Raw genomic sequence first — 24,755 nt, 5'->3', positions numbered from 1 at the left:
TTTTACATTCAGGTTTGGTAAAGATCAACATTTTTGTGGCTGTACATCTGAAGGAATATGCAAATTCATATCAACAGATATTAAGATTCAAGTGCAGATGGTAAAGGTGATAAAGTGGGTTTTTCTGTTCAGCAGAGGACATCTGGGGAATTCTCAGGAGTAAGATCCATCATCTGACTGATCTGAAAACCAGTTCTCTAAACTTAGTTACATTGACACTGGTTTATAATGTTCTAGAATGTAAGTAAGCTTTTCTGAAAAATCTTAAGCAGCAAGACCATGTATACAACTCGTATTATTTCCATTAATGTGAAAATTATTGTTCATCTCCCTAGAATAGTGTATGCCTCATGCTTTCCACTGTATTTCTAGAATTTAACACAGAAAAAGATAACAGTTTCTGTCCTATTGAACTACTAAATAATAAATGAACAAAAATAAAATATGTAAAGCTGTGGTGATGTTTTAAAATATAGACAGAGTACTTGAAAAGTTCATAGGCAGAAATTTTGATTCACCATATAGAATGAAGTTACCATGATCCTTATAACATTATCATCATCATCACCATCATCACCACCATCATCATCATCATCGTTATAACGCTATACAAAAATCCATACTTGATGTGACCACAGTGATGCTCTCAGGTTTTTTGGCAACATTTTAATTGATCCAAACTTTTAAGACTTTGTAATATATGTAATATTTTATTTCAAGCTCGTTATCCCTGTTTCTTTCATATTTCATACACATTCATAGCTGTGGTTACTCTTGTGATAAATGCCCAATTTTTGTCTTTAAATATTTACAAAACTCCTCTGATTGGTCTCAACACCACAAAGCCAGGCATGTCTGTCACATTCTTATACTAGGCATTTCATGAAATATTTAATCTTCTTCAGAGGTATAACCCTTTCCTATACTGACTTAGAGCTTTCATTTTGAGATATTACATGAGAGAAAAATATGTTGACCCACTAGTAAGAATAGCAGAGGAATCTGATTATACTGGCCCCTGAATATATTCCTTATAGTGTAATGTATAAATTGAAAGAGTAAGTGACCAAATTTGATTTAGAATTTCATGTTCATGAATAGATTAGAAGACCTCATGCTCACAAAGCATTCTCACAGATATGTACTTTAAAACACCCTTGCCATACCTTGTTCACAATGGTTGCCATGGAAACCTGCTGGGCAAACACACTGTCCTTTTGCTACATCACAACTGGCTCCATTTTGGCAGTCACAGGTGTGAATACAATTAAAGCCATGAAATCCAGGAGGACATTCTAGAAGATAGAAATGTCAAAATGCTATCTTTAACTTAAAAACAAAATGAAATATTATTGTTCATGTTTGTATCAAGCCTAAAAATGATACAAAAGGGAAGAATTGGATGTACAGGGAATCATACAAGAAATTAATGATAAAAAATCAGGTTTATGTTATTTTCTAAAACTAGTAAAGCCCATGAGAAGATCTGAAATATCTTCATAATGCTATTTTGCTTTGATGTACTGTAGTTGGCCAAAGATGGCACTACAACCCTCCTGTTGTAGTTTAGAGGTGATATGTCCCCATAAGGGCACATATTTGAACTCTTGGTGTCAAGCTGCTCATACTGTTTGGAATATTTGTGGAACCTTTAGGTGGATCTACTGGAGGAACACTGGGGTCAGGCCTGGAAGCTGCAAAGCTTCATTCCCTCTCTGCTCACTCTTTGCTTTCTGAGTGTAGATACAACGTGACCAGCCAGTCTCCTGCTCCTTGATTGCCTAATCTCAAATCTGCCCTGTTAAGACAGATGGTATCCCTGTGGGTCTACAAACCAAGACAAGCTCTTTTCCTCAATTGCTTTATCACACAAACAGAAAAGAAATGAAAACATCTAAAACCTAAACCTAAACTTCTGATTCAGGCTAAATTTAGTGATACTAATATTGAATTAAATTCCTTAAACAAATAAAATACTGTGTGTGAAAAGTGATTTATTTGTATTTGAAGTCCTGGGAGTTCACTCCCAGGGCTGAACATGAAGGAAACAGGAAATGATGAAAAAGCAGGACAAAGAGGATGAGGAAGAGAGAAAATATATTATATAAACAGTAGGGTGTCATTTTATGAGTAAGTTAGGTTTTACAGTCAGCGGGATTTAATGTTTGAAAAGGTTCTTGGGATATCCTCTTAAGTAGAAAGCAGAGTTATCTTAGTAAGCCCAGAACACTCTGTCTTAACTCCATGTTTGGAAGAGACTGATTTTTTTTTGTGTCTAGGCATCTGAGGGAGCACTTGTTATATATATATATATATATCTTGGGACTGTGAACACCAGCCCAGTGCATTCTATGTAGGATAAACTTATCTTCTCATGGAGATGCTCACCTTGGAGTAGCAGGAACTACGCTTGACTATAAATAAAAAAAATTTCCATTTCCTTCCTTGAGTTTTCTCTCATGTGGTCACTCATCTGTTTTACAAAATCCACTCACCTGACAATTATTCATTATTTCCCTAATCACACCTATCCCTCTCTCCCACCTCCTTTTTAGGAATGTAACGGTGAATATTCTTAGTGTAGATGATGCTTCTCCAATATCCAGTGCGGCAGAGGAAAAACAGGAAACACAAAAGGAATTAAATAACATAAACAAAACATAAACATTCCCTTTACTGACCTCATTGTAACTATTGAGTAAAAGGAAATGTACAGTTTCTCCTTTTGATCTTATGAATGTTAGATAGAGAATACACAGAAGATTCCTGTGTCTTCCTTTCTTTAGTTATATATAAAACTGAGGAATAATGGTTGCATTGCTTGCTTTTCCATTTTACTAAATAATCTTATGTTTCCAAGTTGCTTAATTAGGAAATTTAGATGCATCTTTTCTTTCTCTTTAATATTTCAGTCAGCATCACAGTGGATTGTTATCCTGATGTATTGTTTTATTTGTGCATTTCCATTCTCATCCCAGTCCAGTTATGTTTTACATCCTAGCCTGTGATTTGACTGTACTATTCCCCCATAATATCTGTGTCTAAACGTTTGCTTCCCAGCTGGTGATGCTGTTCAGGGGCATAACAAGACCTGTTGGAGGTGATGCCTTGCTAGAGGAAGCGCATCACAGAGATGGGACTTGAGGATCTGTAGCCACAGTGAGAAAGGGCCTGGGTTTTCACTCTACCACCCCACGGGTATATTGATGCCAAACCCTTGTTCCTAATAAACAGCAATATACCTGCTCTTCTCAGTTATCTCATCTTGGTGGTATTTCCTTAATCTAAAACACTCTTTGCTAACCTTATAGTACAAATGTGATGGGTTCTAAATAAATACTTTTTCTATCCTTCACCTCTTCAATTTCAGAAACAAAACAAAGGAAACAAATGAACAAAAACCACAAAATGTCTGATTTTGTATTCTTAGCCCTAAAACACCAGATTAGTTACAAGAGTTTGAATCCCCAAATGCTTGGTGATGCCCATTCCTATTCCTGAGGTTGAAAGAATAGGAACATGGTTAATAGCATTTCAGACACTTTGGAAAATTCTTTGTATTCTAAGTGACTGACATCCACCAAGCTCTGGTCATTCATCTCCATGCTCAGTGCTTAAACATGATTTCCTATTAGTCCTCATGACAACATTTATTAACCCACTATGCACATGGTAAAGCTGGCAGAGGTAGGCTGTCTAGGACAAATTCTAGAGTCCACACTCTCATGTGTGCCCTCTGAGTAATACTGTCAAATCAGGACTCTCGGGGGCCAAGTCATTGTCTAAGCTTCTTGTTTTTCAATTTTAGCTTAAAATGTGGAGTGCAAATATAGCAACAGTATTAGAAACCATTTGGAAAGACAAAGTGAAGGCGGATCCTTCAGAAGCAAGTCATGGCTAACATCTATTATTGCCCAAGGGCACCTGGGACAGACTCACAGCTGGTTCATGGGGTGTCTGTCTGCTGAGTGTATTTCCAAGTAATAATGGGATAGTTGAGCCAGTTATAGGTAGAAAAGTCTAAGAATTTTAAAGTTCAATTTTTTTCATCATGGTAATTGTTAAAATTTAAATTTTCAATTTAAGCAGTGAAACTCTCTCCACTTACAGTAATATTCACTAAAAGTTGTGTAATTTGATTTTATATGAATATACTCTCTCTATGATTTAAAATAGTTTTGAAGTTTAGAACCTCCCCATATAGCACACACTGTTTACCATGCTCACAGCTTTGTCCGTAGTACCCTCTGGGGCACTCACAGCCTCCAGAAAGCCTGCTGCAAATCCCACCATTCTGACATGAGCAATTGAATTTGCAGCCTGGGCCGTAATTACCAGAAGAACACGCTGAAGAAGAAAACATCAAAATATTAGGATTTGTCCAAAGACCATTAAAAATTAATAAGTTCAAAGATGGCGAAAAACTATCATTAATGAAGAAATGAGTACACATAAACCACCAACTAACCCAGTTAAAATGGAGAACTCACAGGCTAGGTATGTGGTAAGCAGTAGTTTTCAATTCCTGTGTCTTGAACCCCTAATGTCAGATATACTACATATAAGATATATACATTAAGATTGATAACAGTAGCAAAATTACAGTTATGAAGTAGCAACAAAATAATTTAATGGTTGGGGGGGTCACTGTAACATGAGGAATTGTATTAAAGAGTCACAGCATTAGGAGGGTTGAGGACCATTGTGGTAGAGGGCGTACCTAGCATGCATATGGGGCTGGATTCCAGCCCAACAACCCAGAAATGAGCAAAGCACAAACACATAACAATGTTTAAAAGGTGAAGGAGAGAGTTTTCTCAGTGTTTAACAACACTGGCTGCTTTGCAGAGGACTTAGGTTCAAATCCCAGTGCCCACATAGCAGTGCATAACCATCTATAACTTCTGTTAAAGGAGATCCAATGTTGGAGAAGGTTATTTTAAGGTGTGTTACTTTTGTTTATGTTGCCTTTATTTAACTTTGTGAAGCTGTGTTACTGTGTCTGTCTAAAACACCTGATGGTCTAATAAGGAGCCAAATGGCCAATAGCAAGGCAAGAGAAGGGATAGGTGAGGCTGGCAGGCAGAGAGAATTAATAGAAGGAGAAATCTGAGAGAAAAAGATCAAGGGACAGGAGAGGACAGAGGAGGACTTCAGGGGCCAGCCACCCAGCCACACAGCCAACAACAAAGTCAGAAGGAAAGAAAAGGTATACAGGAATAGAGAAAGATAAAAGACCTGAGGCCAAAGACAGATGGGATAATTTTAAGTTAAGAAAAGCTGGCAAGAAACAAGCCAAGCTAAAGCTGGGTATTTATAATTAAGAAGAAGCCTCTGTGTGTGATTTATTTGGGAGCTGGGTGGTGGGCCCCTCAAAAGAGCAAAAGCAACCAACAATAATCCAGTTCCCCTTTCTACCCTCCAGTACACAGACATACATACAGGCAAAGCACATCTACACACACAAACAGACACAAACACACAGACACACACACACACACACATGCTTTTTTTAAAAGGTGAAGAAAATTACTATCCAATTTGCAATTATGACAATCATAATACAAATAAAATTCCAAAATGAAATGAAATGGGAAATGCTATAGAGAACAACTTACCCAAACCATCTTAATTTGACGCAGAAAACCTAGATAAGTACAGTAACAGTTCTTAACATTTGAATAAGAGTAAAAGGGAGAAAAAGAAAGAGCTATTCAGATTCACAGAGTAGTCTACAAACTTTCACTAGGCAGGGCACCATCTAGACTTAGAGTATAGTATTCCAGAACACTGAAAGAGAAAGGAAATTTCCAAATACTTTTTACTGAATGTATGGAACATCAATTTTAAAAACTGGAAAAGGTTGCATATAAAAGCAGCTCCATTTTCCTCTTGGATATCAATGCCAAAATCATAGAATACAAAAGTATATAGAATCTAATAGCACTTTATGAAATAGTTAATCATGGTCACACAGTATTTATTCTTGTAATGTAAGGCAACTTAGTATTAGAAATTCATTAATATTACATCACATATGCTATCAGACTAAAGAGAAAACTCATATAATAAACTGCAGAGATGAGGAAAGGCCTTGTAATAAATTCACTAAAATATAGTAAGGTATTGAATGGATTAGAAAATTAATTATTTGCTCCTTAACCTGAATATCTTAATGTGAATGCTAGAGCCAGCACCTTTATTGATAAGGAATAAAATATGGAACAAAGGATGAACTGTTTGTTCTTGAATACAATGAGTTAACCTAAGAATGTGATTCTTCCTGAGGAAACACAATACAATGAAACAACAAAAACATGTTTTCCCTAAATAAATGATTATAACATTCATTTGAAAGAACAAATAAATGAGAATAACAACAAAACACCCCCTAGAATGTGGAACAGTAATGGGGATAGCCATTTCATATTTCATGTTTTGCTATGCAGCCAGGGCTATACATCCCAGCTCCCCTTCAGTCTCCATAGTGTTGAGATTAAAGACATGAACCACCTGTCCCAGGACACACATACCCACTCCACTCCCAAAGACCAGTGTATTCTAACCATTTGTTAAGTCCTCTGTGAGTGTTGTCTTCTTCAGGCCCCTGTTTAAAATCTCTAGGCTCAGCCAATTTGATGTCTACAATGGCTTTGGGTTTTAGGGTAAAAAGTGGAATTGAGTTCTCAGGGTAATTTGTTACCACCAATACTATTTCAATTTCTTAAGATGTTTCAGAGTTTTCCTGTGATAGTCTAGAAACTAGGTAATGATTAATGATCAATATTTGTACAATTTTATTGGAAATGTGATCCTAATTATAAACAGGTTATTGGAAAATAGTTTCTTCATAGGCCTCTACTCAGCAACCCATAGTGATGAGTTCTAAAGTGTATACATTGTGACGGTAAGAAGGTGCCATCAGCTTGCCTTTCTCACAGTAATCCCCGGTCCACCCAAGGCCACAGGAGCAGCTCCCATCCACAGGATTGCAGAGTCCACCATTTTTACACAGACATTCGAGGTCACAATTGGTGCCATATCTTGTCTGGGGACAACCTACAGGAAAAAATTTTTAAATTTAAAAATTTTTAAATATTACATTAAATGAATATATCATGAGTCAACATTTTTTCTCTCCTTCAGTTTCCACATGAAGACAGCAAAACCATCAGAAAAATCTTCAGATGAAAACAACCGCCTGGATGTGTCCATTAGGTCACAAGTACAGCACTGGCCTGGGCTCACTCACACTACATTCACTCCATAAACATTTACTGGGCTGGTCCTGTGTGCCCAGTACACTGGCACCTGGAGCTTGCCTGTGGAACAGTCAGCAGTAATTTGGGTCAAGACCTGGGATGCTTAATGTTGACTGTCAACTTCAGAGGGATCTGGAATCACATAGAAGACAAGCTGTAGGCATATCTGAGGGGTTATTTAGTTTAGCTAGCTTCTAAACATGCCTGTAAGGGACTAGCTTCATTGGGTGAATTGATTAGGGTGCCATCATTCTCTTGGTTTGGATCGTGGATTGCACTGAAATCAAGAAAGCTGAGCAGTAACATGAATTGTTCTTTGATCTTGACTGCAGAGCACTGGGACCAGTTCTGTGATGCTCCTGCTACACGGTTTTTCCCTTCAGCTAGAACTATACACTAGAATCATGGGCCAGAGTAAGCTCTTCTTCTTTAAGTTGCTATTGTCAGAATATTCTATCATAGCAATAGAAAAAGGAAACAATAATGGAGAGTAGTTTATTTACTATCTCAAAAATTGATAGTGAGCAAAGAGTAGCAGTTATTTCTTTAATATTCTGGTGCTTCACTGTTCAGCTGAGGAGGGCATTAACCAAACACTGCCGACAGCAGTTAAGACAACAGTGAGTGAAGAGAAGGGGGCCGAAGGGCCTTTCTGTCCATGCCAGGGGAATAGCATGGGGTGATAGGAAGCGCCATCAATGTGAGATTAGAGCCTCTGTAACATGAGGATGATTCTCATATTTAATTGGTTTTGCCATAAAAAATATGGTCCCATATTGCCATCTAATACAACGTTTTAAGGAAAACTCAATATCCATATATTACATGAATTTCTCCAATCTTTGAGAGCTGGCAACTAATTAAAATTATTTTATAACAGCATGGAAGGCATATTCTGAAGCCAATTCAAACACATTTGTGGCTAGATTTGGCCACGGGCCTACCATTTATAACCTTTAGTTTATGGAGTTTTTACATAATGATATTTCACACATGGATTATCTCATTTAATGCTCCCAAACACCCCTGTGATGTGGGTAACAGTGTTCTTAATTTTCTCTTGGAAAAACTGAAGCTTGGAGACTGAAGCCTTGTGCAGACTTAGACAACCAATAAGGCCAAAAGTCAAGACTTAAATATGAAACCTCTAACATTTAACCGAGACTACTTTGAATTTCAATAGCAGAAGAGATATTGGAATATCTTTTGCTTGTTGTTTGTTTTTTAATTACAGCTAGCATAAAAAGTTAGATGGATTTAAAAGGAGAGAAACAAACAAACACACAAAGTAACACCACTAGCCCAATTTGCGTGAGGCTTCAGCTGACGTAAGCAGGTGTGGCTGAATCCGGTAGAGGCACTTCTCTGTGTGGATCCAATAAAGGACCAGTTGTTGGTAGTCAAATAAAGGAAGGTTTATTTTGTGGGCAGATAACACTGTGTAGCTAGAGTTTTCCTGCCTTGCCCACAGTCAGGACAAATCTTTGTCACCTGCCAGTCCCACAGCCGCTCATACCCAACCAAGTAAACACAGAGACTTATATTGCTTACAAACTAACTGTATGGCTGTGGCAGACTTCTTGCTAACTGTTCTTATAGCTTAAATTAATCCATTTCTATAAATCTATACCCTGCCATGTGACTTGTGGCTTACCGGCATCTTTTCATGCTGCTTGTCAGGGTGGCGGCCGGCAGTGACTCGTACTGCCTTCCTGTTCTTTCTTTTCTCCTCTCTGTTAGTCCCGCCTATACTTCCTGCCTAGCCACTGGCCAATCAGTGTTTTATTTATTGACCAATCAGAGCAACTTGACATATAGACCATTCCACAGCCCAGCCAAGTGCAGACCATCTCAGACACCTGCACTCAGGCTTGTGGTCCTAATCATCCTCTATGCAGACCTGCTGGGTAAAGCCACGAGGAACCGGAGAATGGGCTCCCACAGGACATACAGAACATCCCACAGCAACACTGTGTGGTATACATGTGCCTGCGGGTTCTTGTGCTTCTATGCATGTGTATGTGGAGGGCACAGGTTAACCCCAAGTATTGTCCCTCAGCAGCCATCTCTCTCTCTCTCTCCTTTCTCTTTTTCTTTTCAACACAATGTTTCTATTGATTTCCTGGGAACCTCACATCATGCATCTAATAACACCCACTTCCCAGGCCTTCCATGTCCACACCCACCCTCATGACCTCCCCCACAACAAAATTTAAAAATTCTTTTCTTCCCACACCCTGCCAGAAGCCACCACCTGTAAAGAGCTAAACTTCAGCATCTCCTCACACTTTTCAAGAATCTTCTTCGATGGCTCCCCACCCAGGCTGTTACTTGTTTGTTCCCTTTGGAAAGGTGTAGGGGGAGGGTCACATAAGCATTCCATGTTGCTCTCTACAAATGTGAGTCCACAGTCCGATATTTCTGCCAAAGTGTTTCCTTGCTCCTTGCAGTCATCAGGAGCATCTTGGGCTTCCACGTGATTTCTGGTGAAAGCACAGACCACAAACAAGGCTCCCAGCTGCAGCAAAACCACAGATCCAGGATCCAGGCATGCCCCTCAGCGGCTGTGACATTACCATGGCCTCAGGCTGCAGCATAGACCACAGACATCCCAATGGCCTCGGAGGTTAACATGGGCCACAGATACCAACACAGACCCTGGCTGCAGTAGGAGGATGCCATGTCTCTTAAAATAGGGGTTCTTTTGGGCCTGAAGATTGATGTTAGGGTAGATTGGCTGGCCAGCAAGCTCCAGGGATCTCCTTGTCTTGACCTACTGAGATTATGCCTGTGCCACCATGCTTGATTATTTTACATTGGTTCAAGGGAAGGGCTCAAAATAAATCTATATAGTCTGTCTGTCTGTCTATCTATCCTCTATCTAGCTATCATCTTCTCTATGTACTTAAATTAATAGGTACTGCTTTGGAATACTCCTTTTGTACTCTGTAATGATTTGTCACTCAAATTGGCTTAATAAAATGCTGATTAGCAAAAAAGTATACGTGGGACAGCCAAACAGAGAATGCAGGGAAGAAGAAGCATGAAGTCAGAGAGACACCAGCCAGCCACCCAGGAAGGAGGACATGTAGAAAATGAGGAAACAAGCCATGAGCCATGTGGCAAAGCATAGATAAGAAACATGGGTTAATTTAAAAGTAAGAGTTAGATAGTAATAAGCCTGAGCTATAGGCTGATAATTTATCATTTTATTTACAAGCCTCAGTGTGTTTATTTGGGAGTTGCTGGTGGGACAGAAACATCTGCCTACAAACCAACATACAGTGTCCAAATGTTTGGAATTTCCACATAAAACCCGACAAAGCTTTAAAAAAGGATTCTAGACACACAAAAGTGGAGTCAAGCATGGTTTTTTGGTAGCTGAATTTTCTCAGGTGGGCTCTGTTTGCTGGCAGAGAGCAGAGGTGTGGCTCCTTTAAGAGGTGGCTTCCTAACTTGGTGTTAGCAGCAAAAATGAGCAACTCTTTTAAGAGTCCCTGCTACCAAACACTTATATGACATTTATGAGCAGCAGTCAGTATGCTACTAGGTGGTGGTATGGACCTGTAAACTTCCAGAGTTAGGGCAGGTAAACATGGCTCCCAGAGCTGGTGGTAAACATACCTCTGCCATGAGACTAGACTCTCAGGGAACCAAGGGGGAAGAGCCAGCACCAGCATGCTATGATCTAAGTTACACAGCAGTATTTTTGCTCATATAGACAGGAAAGGATTACAGATACACAGTAAAGGCAGATTCAGACAAAAAGAAAAAAAAACCTCTGAACAGTGTGTTTAAAAATATACATAGGCTTGGGAGAGAAAAGAGAAAGGGAATAGACAGTCATAAAAAAGAAAAATAAAGTTTTAAAATAATAAAGTTCTTAAAAAGGGAGTAAGGTAATATAAATGAAAAAAAAAGCCATATAAAGATGAGGGATATACAGATAGTCTGAGTCCTATATGTTATTATGTTGTCTTTGAAATTTTTGGTAATTAAAAGACACTGGATTATGAAAAGTGCTAGATTAAACCAACCTATGTATTTTAAAATATCTTGACTTCAAAATTTAAGTCAAAAGATATGTTGTTTTTCGGAAGAGGTTATGCTTTTATTTCCACAGAAAATGAGAAGCTGTGAATTCATTCCAGATTAAAGAAAATAAGGTTTGAACAAGAAAGATCCCCTGAAAGTCCTGGCTTCAAACATAAAGAAACAAACCTAAAATAACTATAGATATGTGATGTATATTTTACCTGCTCAAACACATAACAAAAAAATCATCTCTAGCTGACTCAGTCTATACTTGTATTAATGCAGACATGTATGTTACCTTTAAAAGTTTATGTATTTTTGGAGCAAGAGGACCAAACACTAATGAAAATGAATGGCCCAAGTGATCCAACATTTCCAAATGCCTCTGTTACAGTCTCCTCAGAATTCTGCATCCAGAACAGCTTCAAGGCTCCTGGCTGAGATGATCCAGCCTCACAGAATATTCCAGTTAGGTTTGACCATAATCCTAAATTTTCTCAGAGTTTCCTAAAGATTACCAGTGCCCTTAGTCAACAGGAAGTAGTCTAGAGAACTATACCCACATTCCCAAAAAATAAGTTATAAATATTTATTTTAAGGGGGGTTGGTTATTGGTAATGGTCAGGAAAGAAAGCTGAATAAAGGAGATTAGATTCAGGGATTCCATTCTAAAGAAAAAAAGGGATATGATATAAAATGATAGGATAAAAGGATAAACTATTGAATCTACTTTAAGCCCAAAACAACTATTAATCTTAAATATGTTACTTTGGTATGGATTTTCATATATTGATACAGATTTAAAGTTAATTTTGTTATACTATATGTATATTTCTACTCTCATTTAGGATATTATGTTTATGCAGCTCATTTAAAATTGTAATATATAATTAAGAAATACAGATTAATAATCATCTATAATAGCAAACTTATAGTCATGTTAGTTTTTCAAGGTCATACAGAGATATATTTCAGATAGGCAATCTTCAAACACTTTAAAGACCTACAGAATATGGCATTTAAAATGTTTTAAGAACTTAGACTTTTCTCAACAGTGAGACATGTCTGTTCCTGGCAGCACCAATTACTTCAAAGAGGATGATAGGCATCAAAGAAACTCCATGTGGAGTTTGTTTTCTTTAAGAAACTGCCATTGCCTCAATTGCTGACAGTTACTGTCCACACTGGACCAGCAGGATGCAAGAAATGCAACTGCTAAACTTTGCCAAGAGAAGGTGGGACAGTTCTTCAAAATTCTCTGCTTCACAGGAAAGTCTGTCAGAAATGCTGGGCCTGTAGGCCAGGGTTGGAAGGCCCAACATTACAGAGAAACTTTCGGTGACTGGGTAACTGTCCAGGCAGCCTAATATCCCTGTCATTAGGTAACTTTTCACTCTTCTGGGATCTTTGATGGAGTTGAAGACTAGATAATTACAAATATAATTTTCCTTATAGTTATGATAAATGGTAATTTAGGTACAAAACATTAGACTCACTAAGATAGATAATATTTTCTCTAATTTTGCCAAATATAAATAGACTGGATATTGTAACTGTAATTCTTACTTAATAACTGTATTTGTTGTATATAATTTTACTCTGTTAAAGTTAAAACCTTTCTTTTTAGTTAGACAAAAGGGGGAAATGCTGTATAATATTCCCTTTGTACACTGTAAAGATTTGTCACTCAAGTTGGTTTAATGAAAGGTTGATTGGCCAGTAGCCAACTAAAAAGTATAAGTGAGACAGACAAACAGAGAAAGAGGGAAGGGAGAGGGGCAGAGTCAGAGTGACGCCAGCCAGCCCCCCCGAGGAAGCAGGACATGTAGAAAAAAAATTAGTTAACAAGTCATGCGACACAGGACAAAGCATAGATAAGAAATATGGATTAATTTAAATGTAAGAGTTAGGTAGTAACAAGTCTGAGCTATTGGCTGAGCATTTATAATTTATATTAAGTCTCCGAGTCAGTTATTTGGGAAGAGTCTGCTGGTTATTTGAAAGCAGGCAGTTGGGACTGATGTCAACCAAAGTACAATTTACAATTGCATGTTTTTATTGTGTAGTTTTCTGTTGCTGTGAAAAAACACCATGACTTAAAGCAGCCTGTATAAAAAGGGTTTATTTTGGCTTACAGTTCCAGAGGGATGAGTCCAGTTGAACGGAACAGAGGCATGTCAGCCAGCCTTGTGCATTGTGGCAGGAGCAAGAAACTGAGAGAAAACTGGAAGTAGGGCAAGACTTTAAATTCCCCAAACCTGCCCTCCAGTGACATCCGTTCTTCAACAAGGCCAGTCTTTCTAAACCATCCCCTAACAATGCCACCACCTGAGGGCCAAGTGTCTACATACTGGAGCCTATGGGAGACAATTCTCATTTAAACCATCACACACTTTGTAAACCACAATATCGGAAGTATGTGATTGAAACCTGCCCTAGTCGTCTTCTCCCTCTTTATACAACAAGGGGGCATGCCAGCTTAGATGCCACAGCTGTATGCCAGCTCAGATACCACAGCTGTATGCCAGCAAAGATGCCACAGCTGTATGCCAGCAAAGATGCCACAGCTAAGAGCCATGGCCGGCACTCTCACTGCACTTCCTCGCCTTGATAATTCGATGGTTCTTCTGTGCTTATAATTTTAATTATGATAGTAATCAATATTAAGACTTCAGAGAAGCAAGTCTTCAGTTTCCAACACAGACTGTATTTGCATGTTTATCTCCTGTTCTTCTCACAGGGGCCTCTGCAGGTTGAAGAGTATATCGGAGTCGTTCATCTTGTAATTTAACTTCTCTAACATTTTCGAAGTTTTCCAAGAGTGGCCACTGTTGCCTAAATTGCTCCTCCTAGCCAAGAGTATGCATAAATAATTTTCATTTTTATACCAGTTTCTGTGGCCTTCCAAGAGGCCATTGCCCCAACAGTGCAACAGGCAAACATGCTCCCATGGGATGGAAAGAAGCATGGTAAATCATACCACAGTCCCAGCACCAAGTTGTGGTCTGAGTCCAGCGTGTTTATTACTTAAATAGTTAAAGTGAATCTTTAGCAGCCTTTGTTACCTTGCTGACACCTTGATCCCATCAGGCCGGGTGGACAATGACATCTTCCTGTCACTGGGTCACACTTTCCTGAGCCGCAGGAACAACGTTGGGCACAATCCTGGCCATAATTACCTCCAGGACAAGCTAGATCAGAGAGCAAAATAAAGGCAGACGAAGCTTAGTTTGTTTACAGAACATCAGTCACTCAAGACTTCTAGACACTTGTCAATAAATGGCCTTTTCTCCTAATCCCGTATTTTGCTGACTTTCCTACAGTTTGATTTTCAACCTTAAAGGTTACTTCAAAATAAGTAACCAAGTAGGAAGTCCCAAGGTGTTGCTCTCTCAGAGCAGTTTCAGCTGGAATGTGGACTATATAAGCCTGTATCTAGTTTCAAAAGACATGTCTGGTAGGTTTCACTTACAAATTAAAAACAATGGTTATCAGGATGGAGAGATGGCTCAGTGGTTAAAAGCATTGTCTGCTCCTACAGAGGACCCAGGTTCAATTCCCAGAATCCACACAGCAGCTTACAACTGTCTACAACTCCAGTTCCAGGGGATCTGACACCCTCCCTCATACAGAGATTCAGGCAAAATACCAATGCACATAAAATAAAAATAAATTATTAAACAAAACAAAACAAAATCCCAACAGCTTCCAGTCTTACTTTACATATACACACAACACAAACACATACATACACAAGCTCTGAGTATATTTGTATAAGAGAAAGAGACTATGTATATGTATGTATGTGTGTGTATTTTTTGCCTGTGTGTATGAGTATGTGTGCATATATATGCTTATGTATGTATATTGTTGTGTGTTGCATGTGGGGGGGTGTAGTTGTACTTTCAGGACATATATAATATCTTTGCAAACATATTTAATATTTTGTCTCTTAAAGTCCTTTCTAAAATCTTATTTTATACTCCTAACCTTAACATAAAATCCATAATACTCACATTTTCAAATATTTATTTGTGTCTTTGAATTTACTCGTCTATTTTGCATTGTTACAAAAATGAATTGAGATGAGTACTGATAACAGATAACACACAAAATAATAGAAACATCTGTAAGAACCAACTGAGGTGGCTATGTGGTAACAACATGAAGATAACCTTGGCCTTGGCAGAGGCAGGCTGCACACTTGGCTCTAACCAACCAATCTGTCAGAGCAAGGAAAGTTGCCCCTACAAGATCACAGCTTTCTCAAGACAACGTGTTCCCAGTGTTCAGGAGCCACAGCCTTTGAACGTGCTCTTGCATGGGATGTCTCTTTGAAGAACACACATAAAGGAGCCAGCTGGAACCTTCCTCAGGAAGTTTTTATGGGATGGCTTTCATGCAAAGATCACTTGACAGTCGAGGACACAGAGGCACTATCCAGTAGGTGTCTGTCACCAGCTTTTTGGATTTGAGACTTTGTCCTGTTAAATTTTTATGCTCAGTACGGTGGGGTGCTGTGATGGGACAATTAACAGAGAACATGTCCTTATGTAAGTCAGAGGCAGCATACACCAGCTTAATGACCTGAATAAGCACAAACTTTGATCCTCTTCCAGTAAGACCTTAAATGAAAGTTGTGTGTGTGCACGCACACACGTGTGCATGCATGTGAATGTGTTTCTATGCATATGTGTAGCTGTATGTAAGCATACATATTTGTGTATATGTTTATGCTTTTGTGTGTGTATTTTTGTGTGCATGTGTATAGTATGTGTATATTTATGTATCTATATGTGTATGTTCATGTGTGTGAGGGTATATATGTGTATTTGTATATGTATGTATGTGTGCAAGTGCACATGCATGCACACACATGAATGAGAGGGTTATTGTAGTTCATCTACTTTTAACTTAAAACCATATTAATGGTGCTTCTCTCTTCTGGTTGTGAAGTTAATGATCAATGGAGATAGTATGATCTTAATGAATGACTCAAATGTGAATAACCAAATCTCATGTCTCTTGCCTTAAAAAACAGATATTGTTAGCCCAGCTTCCAACCTCCTTCTCTCAGTCTGTTCTCTGTCCTGCCTGCTCTGTCTTCTGAAGAGATCATCCGTGGCCCTGCATTCAGACACTAGGGTTTGATGTGACTACATAATCATCACCACCTGGGCCAGAGGCACCAGAGGGCATGCATTCACCTAGTTATTTGGTGAAAGTAGAAACGACCAAGTTATTTAGAAATGGCAGGTTTGACAATGTATGAGATGCATGTCTTAGGCACAAACTCACAGTATCCAAGCATTTGTATTTTAAAGGGATCTTCAACTTTCTGACCCTTAAACTTGATGTTAATAAGTTTTACAACATACAGTAAAGGTATTTGGGCTTATGGTACTATTTCCCTTTTGATAAGTAGAGAAATTACTTATTGTTGAGACATAAAATTGCTGAGTATAGATAAAATTCTGGACCTTTGGGCAAGGTTGACATTATGAACACAGAAATCAGCATGCTGAACACATTTTTTTCCAGTCCTGATTTGAGTCCAGTATTTCCAGGTAGAAGGGTTTATGGCAGAAAGATTTCTTTTGCTAATTTTGATGACTTCAACTCTCAATTCAAATCTGATGTTAATAGTTGTCAACCTAGCATTTAGATCAGCTTGTATTTACTGTCATTATAATAAATCCCCAAGTAAAACGTTACACCACCGTTCACTGTTACAGCTGCAGTCCTTTGGAACTGTGCTTTGGTACTGTGCTACACACTTTGGACACTGGAATAGTTGTCTTGTCTTCCCCATAAGCACAGGGTGAGGTTGTAGGATTGCTACACATCCGTAAACCACACAAGGACTCTGACTGAAAAACCAGGCAAGACTAACTTACTTTGACTGCAGTCCGCCCCGACGAAGCCAGGAGGACAGGTACAGGTGCCATGCACGCTCTCACACTGACCTCCGTTCAGGCACTTACATGTTTCTTGGCAATTTGGACCATAAGTGTCTTTTGGGCACCCTGTTACAGAAGAGCAAAATTTCATGTGTTGTTGTAACTTGAAACACTCAGGTGTTCAAACTCATGCCCACATCTTTCTTAACTCAATATTTCAATTATTCATCTTTGGTGATTTTAGTTGCCTTCAAGCTACTGAATCAAACATATGATAACATGGTGATAGATAGGTGGATACATAGGAAGACACAGAGATTCCTATTCTCTCTCTGTGTCTCTCTCTCTGTTTCTCTCTTTCTGTCTTTCTCTCTGTCTCTGTCTCTGTCTCTGTCTCTCTGTCTCTCTCTCTCTCTCTCTCTCTCTGCTTACTGACAGGCTGGTCTCATGGTCTCGTTGAAGACCTTCAGAGCCATGATGGACTGCCCTTCTGGAAGTGTAAGTTAAAATAAATCCTTTCCTGACCTAGTTTCTTTTTGTCAGGATGTTCTATCCCAATAAGAGAAAAAGAATTAATGTAGGTCTCCCATGATGACACCATGGAAGACACTGGTCAGAGAGGGCCCCTTATTTAAGACGCATTTTACAACCTTTGCTTGAATCCTGTCTCCAAACCCACAGTTGTTCCTTGGAGCCTCAGATTGCCTTCCAGCTTAAGAAATAAAACGGCATATGGTGAAAACCAAAGTGAACACTGAAGCACTGTTCACACGAAGGCTGCTGTTCTGTAAGGGCTGCTCTTCCTCCACTCTTCTCCGCGCTAGCCCCGCCCCGCGCTAGCCCCGCCCCGCGCTAGCTCCTCCCCGCTCCTTCCGGAACAGCATTGCCAGCATTTTTAGCAGTGCCCATGCTCGTGAGCTCTTTCCTCTTCTAAAATGTGTTAGAGAATGGTAAACCCGCAGTTAGCGCTGCAGTAAGATGCATGCCTTCACCCTTCTTCCATTTCCTGCGTGTCTAACTGGTTGTGTCTCATAGAACGTAACTGTCATAGTTTTATAAAATTAATGATTTACAAAAGTGTATGATGCTGAAAAATGTTTGGTGACTCGACTGGAGGCAAACAAAGACGGAAACTGAGGATATACAGAGAGAATCAGTGTGGTCAGGCGAGCCCCTCAGGCGTGCTGCTTCCTAAGAGGAGATTAAAGTGGTAGCAGGTGTTCTAGAAGTCCTAACTGGGGAGTGGACCATGGTGTGGGTATCTGTGCAAGCAAGGAAAAGAGCGTCACTTTATAAAAAGAGACTTTTTCAAAACAAAAATGTATGTAAAGCTGTGGCTATAATTCTGAGTATAAAGAAAGACCACACCCGCTGAACTGGAAGAACGGCCTAGCGTGAGTATCTAACAAATTTAAGTAACTAAGAGATGCAAAGTACAGATTTGAAGATACTTTTCCTGTGAGTTTAGCATAGGACAGCCATTTCCACCAGGGACAGTCGTCAATGCAGCTGTCTTATCATTGGCTTGTACTTACTAAAATCACTATTGCTTCTTTCTTTGTCATAAATAGAAAAAACATTATTTTATCCTTCAGCGTAATTATCCTTCTTAAATCAGTCCACTATATCTGATGAGGCTGACCTGCTAAAGAATATGTCATCTATAAAAAGAATATATGCACAAATCTGTGGGTTACAGACTCATTAAATTTATAACCCAAGTATGCTGTATGGTTTATAGAGGTTGTGGTCATCTTTTTTTCCAAGAATTTATTATTTTGGGGACAATTACACTTTCTCATTAACTTCTGTGGCACATGCAAGTTAGACTTCTTGATTCATGATCACATCTCAGAGGTTCACTAAACTTAACAAGACACACTCTGGATATAATGATTTTACTAAGTTTGTCATAATAAAGTCAAGTCTCCCCCCCCCCATTTCCTAATGTTCTGTTTTTATCATGGCGTCACCTTCGCTACATCTCTTACAGTTATTCTTTCTGGAAATGTCTCCCAAGCAAGGGGTGTTGGGTTATTTTCCATTATAAAATGACCATTTCCCTCTATCCACAAATGATCTTCCCCTCTTTGATGCTAATAAAAAAAAAAACTCAATTTGGAATTTACTGTTCTGATTTGTTTAAATATTGAAGGCTTGATGGCAGGCCCCTCTGCTACTGCACACTGTGATCATGTGAATGGCATTTCACTTAGACAAACAAGGCTGCTACTGTATCTCGAGGCACATAGTTCCCAAGCAAATGAATAGCATTAATCTGTTTTCCCCAGTCCGTTTGCCTAGTATTTGAAAAGGTTATACATATATGGGCAAGACATTGTGACACAATTTGGCTTTATTCTGAAAAAGGAGGAAGTAAAATCTCACCATGAATGTTTATGGCCACAGGCAATGTCATCAATGACAAGCTTCTATGAATACCTTCATATCCTCCTGATCTGGGAAAGCTATTCTTACTACATTTCCCAAAGCATCTATTTGGAGCATGGAGGACCTTTCACAAGACTAGTTACTGAGAACTCAGAAGAGGGTGATTCTAAATGTAGGCAAAGGAGTGTAAGGCTTCCAAGGTCTACAACAGTGTAAGACCTCTCATTGGTCATGAAACCCATAGGATCGTGAGTCCACATCCTCTGGCACTCACTGCTCTTTTCCTATGTGAGAGCCACACACTCAGGCTGAGCGTCCCCATCTCTCAAGTTAGGAAAAAGCTGTGAGATGTTCAGTGTGAGTTTGTCTGCTTCCTCTGACCTCTGCTGAAAGAAAAGTTTAATTCTCTCCTCTGAACTTGAGAGCATGAAAGCCCAGTTGTTCTTGGCTGTGGAAGCTTTCCTTTAGAGCCAGCTACACCTTTTATGGTTATTTTCTTGAATCCTTCTTCATAGTCTTGTAATTACAGTGGATGCTGCCAAGGAACCGTATCCAACCACGTGTTGCTTGGAGCTAAGCCCACTCGACAGTCAGGGAGCTGCTCCTGGCTCAGCCAGCTTGACTTTAACAAGGTGAGGCTACTTCCCTTAACCCAAGGTAGCTCACTTTTGGAAATGAAAATATAACCAAGTTGTATGTAACCTGATATTATTTCTTAATATAAAATATCTTCGAGACCAGGAAGGAAGTTCTTCTGAGATATATGACAATACCTTTTTAGGACAAGATGCCTGGAATCGACCATAGTCACAAACTAAGAGAAATTTTATATTTTAGTCATTCATTTTCAACTGGAATGACTATACTATTTATGAATCTTAAAAGTGTTAATTGAAACAATTTTCATATATGTTTAATTGTGGCTTTAGTTACCAATGTTTAAGATGTATTAATGATATTTGGAATATATTGTCTATGGCTTTTAGGAGATTATGTGATCAGGAGTCCATGTATTTAGGACAAATAACTGGAAAGACTGGAGGAAAGAGTAGCCGTGGTCAGTTTGGGGAAACAAAGGAAGCTAAGGCCAAATCATTTAATTTTTATACCTATAAAATGTGCATTATAAATAATTACAGGCTTAAAAATTAAATAGTTGATTGAACATTTTCACGTGCTCCTTGAGACTTTTTTAGTGTATTCTTTCTTCAATAAGCATTTTTGACATTAAATTGTTCCAGCAAATCAATGTAAGGTTCTGAGTCTAGGGATGGAGCTGTCTCATTACAGGGCCAGGAGCTGCTGGCATTTTGTCACTTAAGCAAGCCTTTGCTTTCATCACAGAATAACAATTCATTTCATTTTTGTTTCAGAGCAGGCATGGGATCAGCTTACATTTGAGTCATTTAAAATATGTTGTCTCTTGTTCTCTGCTGATTTATAGTGATAAGCACATAATTTCCTACATTTTTCATCTATCTTGTTTCATATATACTTGTTAAGGGTTTGGGGAATTTTTTGAACAGAAAAGACCAAAAGAAGATAGAGAAAGGGGGTGCAGAGAGAGATGAGAAGATAATGCTTTCCAGTATTCAAGTCAAACATCCCACAGAATTGGTGATGGAGTTGAAGCCTCCATTCACTTCTGCTCTTTGCTCTGAGCAAGTCTGGCCTGTCAGTATCTCCTCAGTAAGTCACACTTCTGTACAGACGACCACACTTACGGAGCTGACAGTGGTTTCCATGGTAGCCAGGCAGACAGGAACATCTTCCGGTGACTGGATGACAGTCCTCAGTTGCTGAACACTGACATCTCTGGTTACAGTCTTTCCCATACGTGCCTGGTGGGCAGACTGGGAGGAAGAGGAAAAGTCAACCCAAATGAATTGAATTTGTCTGTGTAAATATGGTCCTAAAAGTGAAAGCAGGGCCAGCTTATTAAATAAGACCATTGCCTACAGAAGTGCACAGCCCTTCGGGATTTAGGTTTCATTAAATTTGCTTGGGGATTACTTCACTGTTTGATTTTGTTTTGTTCAGTCAATTTGTGATTGACTGTCAAGGGTTGGCTGCAATTTTCTTGTCATGGAAAAAAATCATAGTGTGATGTCAGGGAAAATCAGCTAAAATAATAGTATAATTCATATGGGACCTTGTATCTGGATAAAGATATTATTTCTGGGGTAGCTTTTCTAAAGTCTCCAGGTGGTTTCTCCCTGCACATTAGCAGGTGCTGTGTTTGTGTCGTCGGTCAGCCCCTCAGCCGTGTTCTGCTGTTTCTGTATGTAGTCTCAACAGTGAAATCCCTCCATCCAACATTTCAATCACATCAAGACTTTTTTTTTTGTAAAAAGGAAAAAGGGATATGGGTATTTTCAGCACAGAACATGGAATCAAGTAGACAGTTTGGGTTTCATGGTTATGGACACATGGCAATTCAAACAAATTCAGTGGGGAAAAAAAGCAGGCCAGTTGGTCATTAGGTCCTTTAGACCTAAGACAGACCAGCAATGTCTCCACCAACATTTAACAGACTGTGCTGTGGGTATAGACACTCTTTGATTTAGAAATACCAATTGCTCAAGTATCTGTTCATGGAGCATTCATCCTGAGTCTGTCAGGTACTCAAAAAGACACATTTGGCTCGACTGTCAGCAAAGCTTATTGACTTGGTTGATTAATGTCTAAGGGAGAAGAGCCAACCACAGCTGGGGGTGAATGTAGGCGACCTTCTTGCTTTTTCCACCTCATTGTCAGTAAACTGGGAACATTCTTTCTACCCCACTGTGACATGATATGAACTCCTTAAGGGAAGGAATCTACACAGAAGGCTGACAATCAACTAACAAAATAATTTGTCTTCATTAGAGTCTTACAAAAGTTTTATAAAGTCAAAGTTGAATTGATTACACATTCTTCCTAGCTTTTGTAATCGGTACTTGTTGTGACAGTTACATGGTGATAAAGTTTGGTCTTCACATAGAAAACATGCCCATAGCACACTGCGATTAACCACAATGAGAGGTGCAAAGGGTGATTCTGAACATAATAGGATCTGGGTAATAAATTACAGCAACTCAACTTATTTGCCTATTTTCCATCTTGAAGCATGGAACCTAATGGCACAGAGAAATCTGAGCTGGTGTGATTTGAATAAGCCATCAAAAATTATGCTGTGTGAAAGTGCCTGGTAAAATGTGCAGTCTAGGGAGACTGTGAGCATCTGGACCAAGGGAGCAGACCACTGTCACTATACTACCTGAGAACCTAAGAACTTACTGTACAGAAAGGTCTAAAACCGAATTTCCTTCTTACGGAAAGAGGAGTAGCATCTATAGATTGTCATGAGGAGGAATGTATGCACAGGGAGCACTAACTGAATTAGTGGTCTATCAAGAAAGAGGTGGAGTCTGAGAGGGAAGAGGGAGGACAGGAAAAGGATGATAAGGAATAATGAACTTGGGAGAGGGACTTATTGGGGAGATATGGGGATAAATGAATGGAGTAAATGGGGGGGTGGATATATTCAAATGAAATTCTCAACAATAAAAATATTTGTAAAATATTTGAGTTTAAACCAATTTAAATAAAAGTAATATGTATGTGCAAACTATGTAGAACAATATAGCATAACTACTACGGGAAATTATCTACTATTTAAAGACCCTTTATACATATTTCTACTAATCATGGAAATTAGTTTTTAAAAACAAGTATTGAGGGATTGAGAGATAGCTCAGTAGGTAAAGATGCTCTCTGTGAAATCATGGGCACTTGACTCCCAGGACCCACATATAAACACTTCCAGGAAAGTTAAATGCACAGCTATAATCCCAGTGCTGGGAAAGAAGATACAACTTGATCCTGAGGGTTATAACCAGCCCACATAGTCTCCTTGGTGAGTATCAGGCCAGTGAGGGCCCCTGTTTTAATGAGACAAAGTGGACTGTGCTTAAGAAATGACACCCAAGGTCACCTCTGATCTCTTCACACATGTACACATATATGTGCATGCACCCACACACATGTTCATCCACATGCACACGTACACACAAAACATTGAAATGAACTTAAACACATAAATGGAGATTAACCATATCTCATGCATTTTCTTCTTTGGAGGCTTAAGAAAACTATGCAAAAGTGCTATTCCTTCTACATCCTAGGGGAAGCCTAAGATAGCATTAGTTTTGACTATGGAAGCCAGAGAAATCTGGGTTGGGGATTTAGCTCAGTGGTAGAGTGCTTGCCTAACAAGTGCAAGGCCCTGGGGTTCGGTCCTCAGCTCAAAAAGGGGGAAAACCAGAGAAATCAAAATAATAAAAGTTATAAATGCCTTGCTAAAGAAAAACTTAACTTCTTAGTGGTCTTATGATCAGTTCTCAAGTAATAAAATTAAGTAAATAGAAATAAGGCAAAAATAAAGAGTCCTAAATCCTACACAAAAAGTGTTTTAGAAACCGCACAACACTTTTTCTATTACCTATTCACCACACTACATCTTTTATCAGTTATCACTCAGAAAGAGAAATGGTGACTATGCCCAAGACCTCAGAAGCATGTGAGTTAATGCAAAGCCTGGCAGGCTCACTTTATCTGCAAGCAAAGGTGGAAAACACAGAGGCAAGCACACCTGTTGCCTTTCTCCTGCTTCTAAATGAACTGCACCAGGTCTCAGTATCAGGCCACCATGGGAGACACACATAACTCTGAGGATTCTTAACCCACCAAGAAGCTACTTGTGAATACCACTAGGCACCAGGTTCGCAAGAGTGTGCAAAATTATATTTGTGTACTCATCAAGCTAACAGTAGTGATATGATAAACATGATCACATAACCATTCAAATACCAAATGTCAGCTGTTGTGAAGGTGCAGGTGTGATAAGCGGAGTAGCATTAGGACCCTATTAGAACTGGCAGGTGTGGGATGGGAGTGCATAGCTCCAGATGTTCTTTGTGAAGAGGGCACTGTGCAACTGAGCTGTTAAAATATCAGAAACAGTGTATGTAGATCAAGGGAAGGAGGACAGAGAAAATTACGGAGAATAGTTTTCCTTAGGGGACCTGGAGGGACATGAGTGGCTGAGAGAATTCTTAAAGAGTATGACCCATGGCTATTATAACAAAGTTGCATTTATGAATTACTGCATCAAGTGGACACAGAT

At 39.1% G+C, this 24,755-nt stretch overlaps 1 protein-coding gene across 3 annotated transcripts in view; it reads right to left on the bottom strand.

The window, feature by feature from the left end:
* Positions 1-24,755, bottom strand: part of LOC102920155 (EGF-like and EMI domain-containing protein 1) — a 708,148-nt gene that overhangs the window by 12,654 nt on the left and 670,739 nt on the right. The window contains exons 17-22 of one of the 3 annotated variants that reach the window (XM_016000520.3): positions 21,313-21,441; positions 17,195-17,323; positions 14,363-14,488; positions 6,931-7,059; positions 4,219-4,347; positions 1,167-1,295 (exon numbers count right to left, since the gene is read on the bottom strand). In XM_016000520.3, the coding sequence (XP_015856006.2) occupies positions 1,167-1,295; positions 4,219-4,347; positions 6,931-7,059; positions 14,363-14,488; positions 17,195-17,323; positions 21,313-21,441 (771 nt within the window). Of the gene's footprint in view, positions 1-1,166; positions 1,296-4,218; positions 4,348-5,618; positions 7,060-14,362; positions 14,489-15,472; positions 15,815-17,194; positions 17,324-21,312; positions 21,442-24,755 lie in introns of those variants that run through there. The other 2 variants (XR_013051998.1, XR_013051999.1) reach the window with 2 other exon arrangements.

This window comes from Peromyscus maniculatus, chromosome 6 (assembly GCF_049852395.1).
Source record: "Peromyscus maniculatus bairdii isolate BWxNUB_F1_BW_parent chromosome 6, HU_Pman_BW_mat_3.1, whole genome shotgun sequence".
In the NCBI taxonomy this organism is placed as follows: domain Eukaryota; kingdom Metazoa; phylum Chordata; class Mammalia; order Rodentia; family Cricetidae; genus Peromyscus; species Peromyscus maniculatus.
The sequence above is the reverse complement of the archived record's forward strand: the minus strand, read 5'-3'. Positions and strand labels throughout refer to the sequence as shown.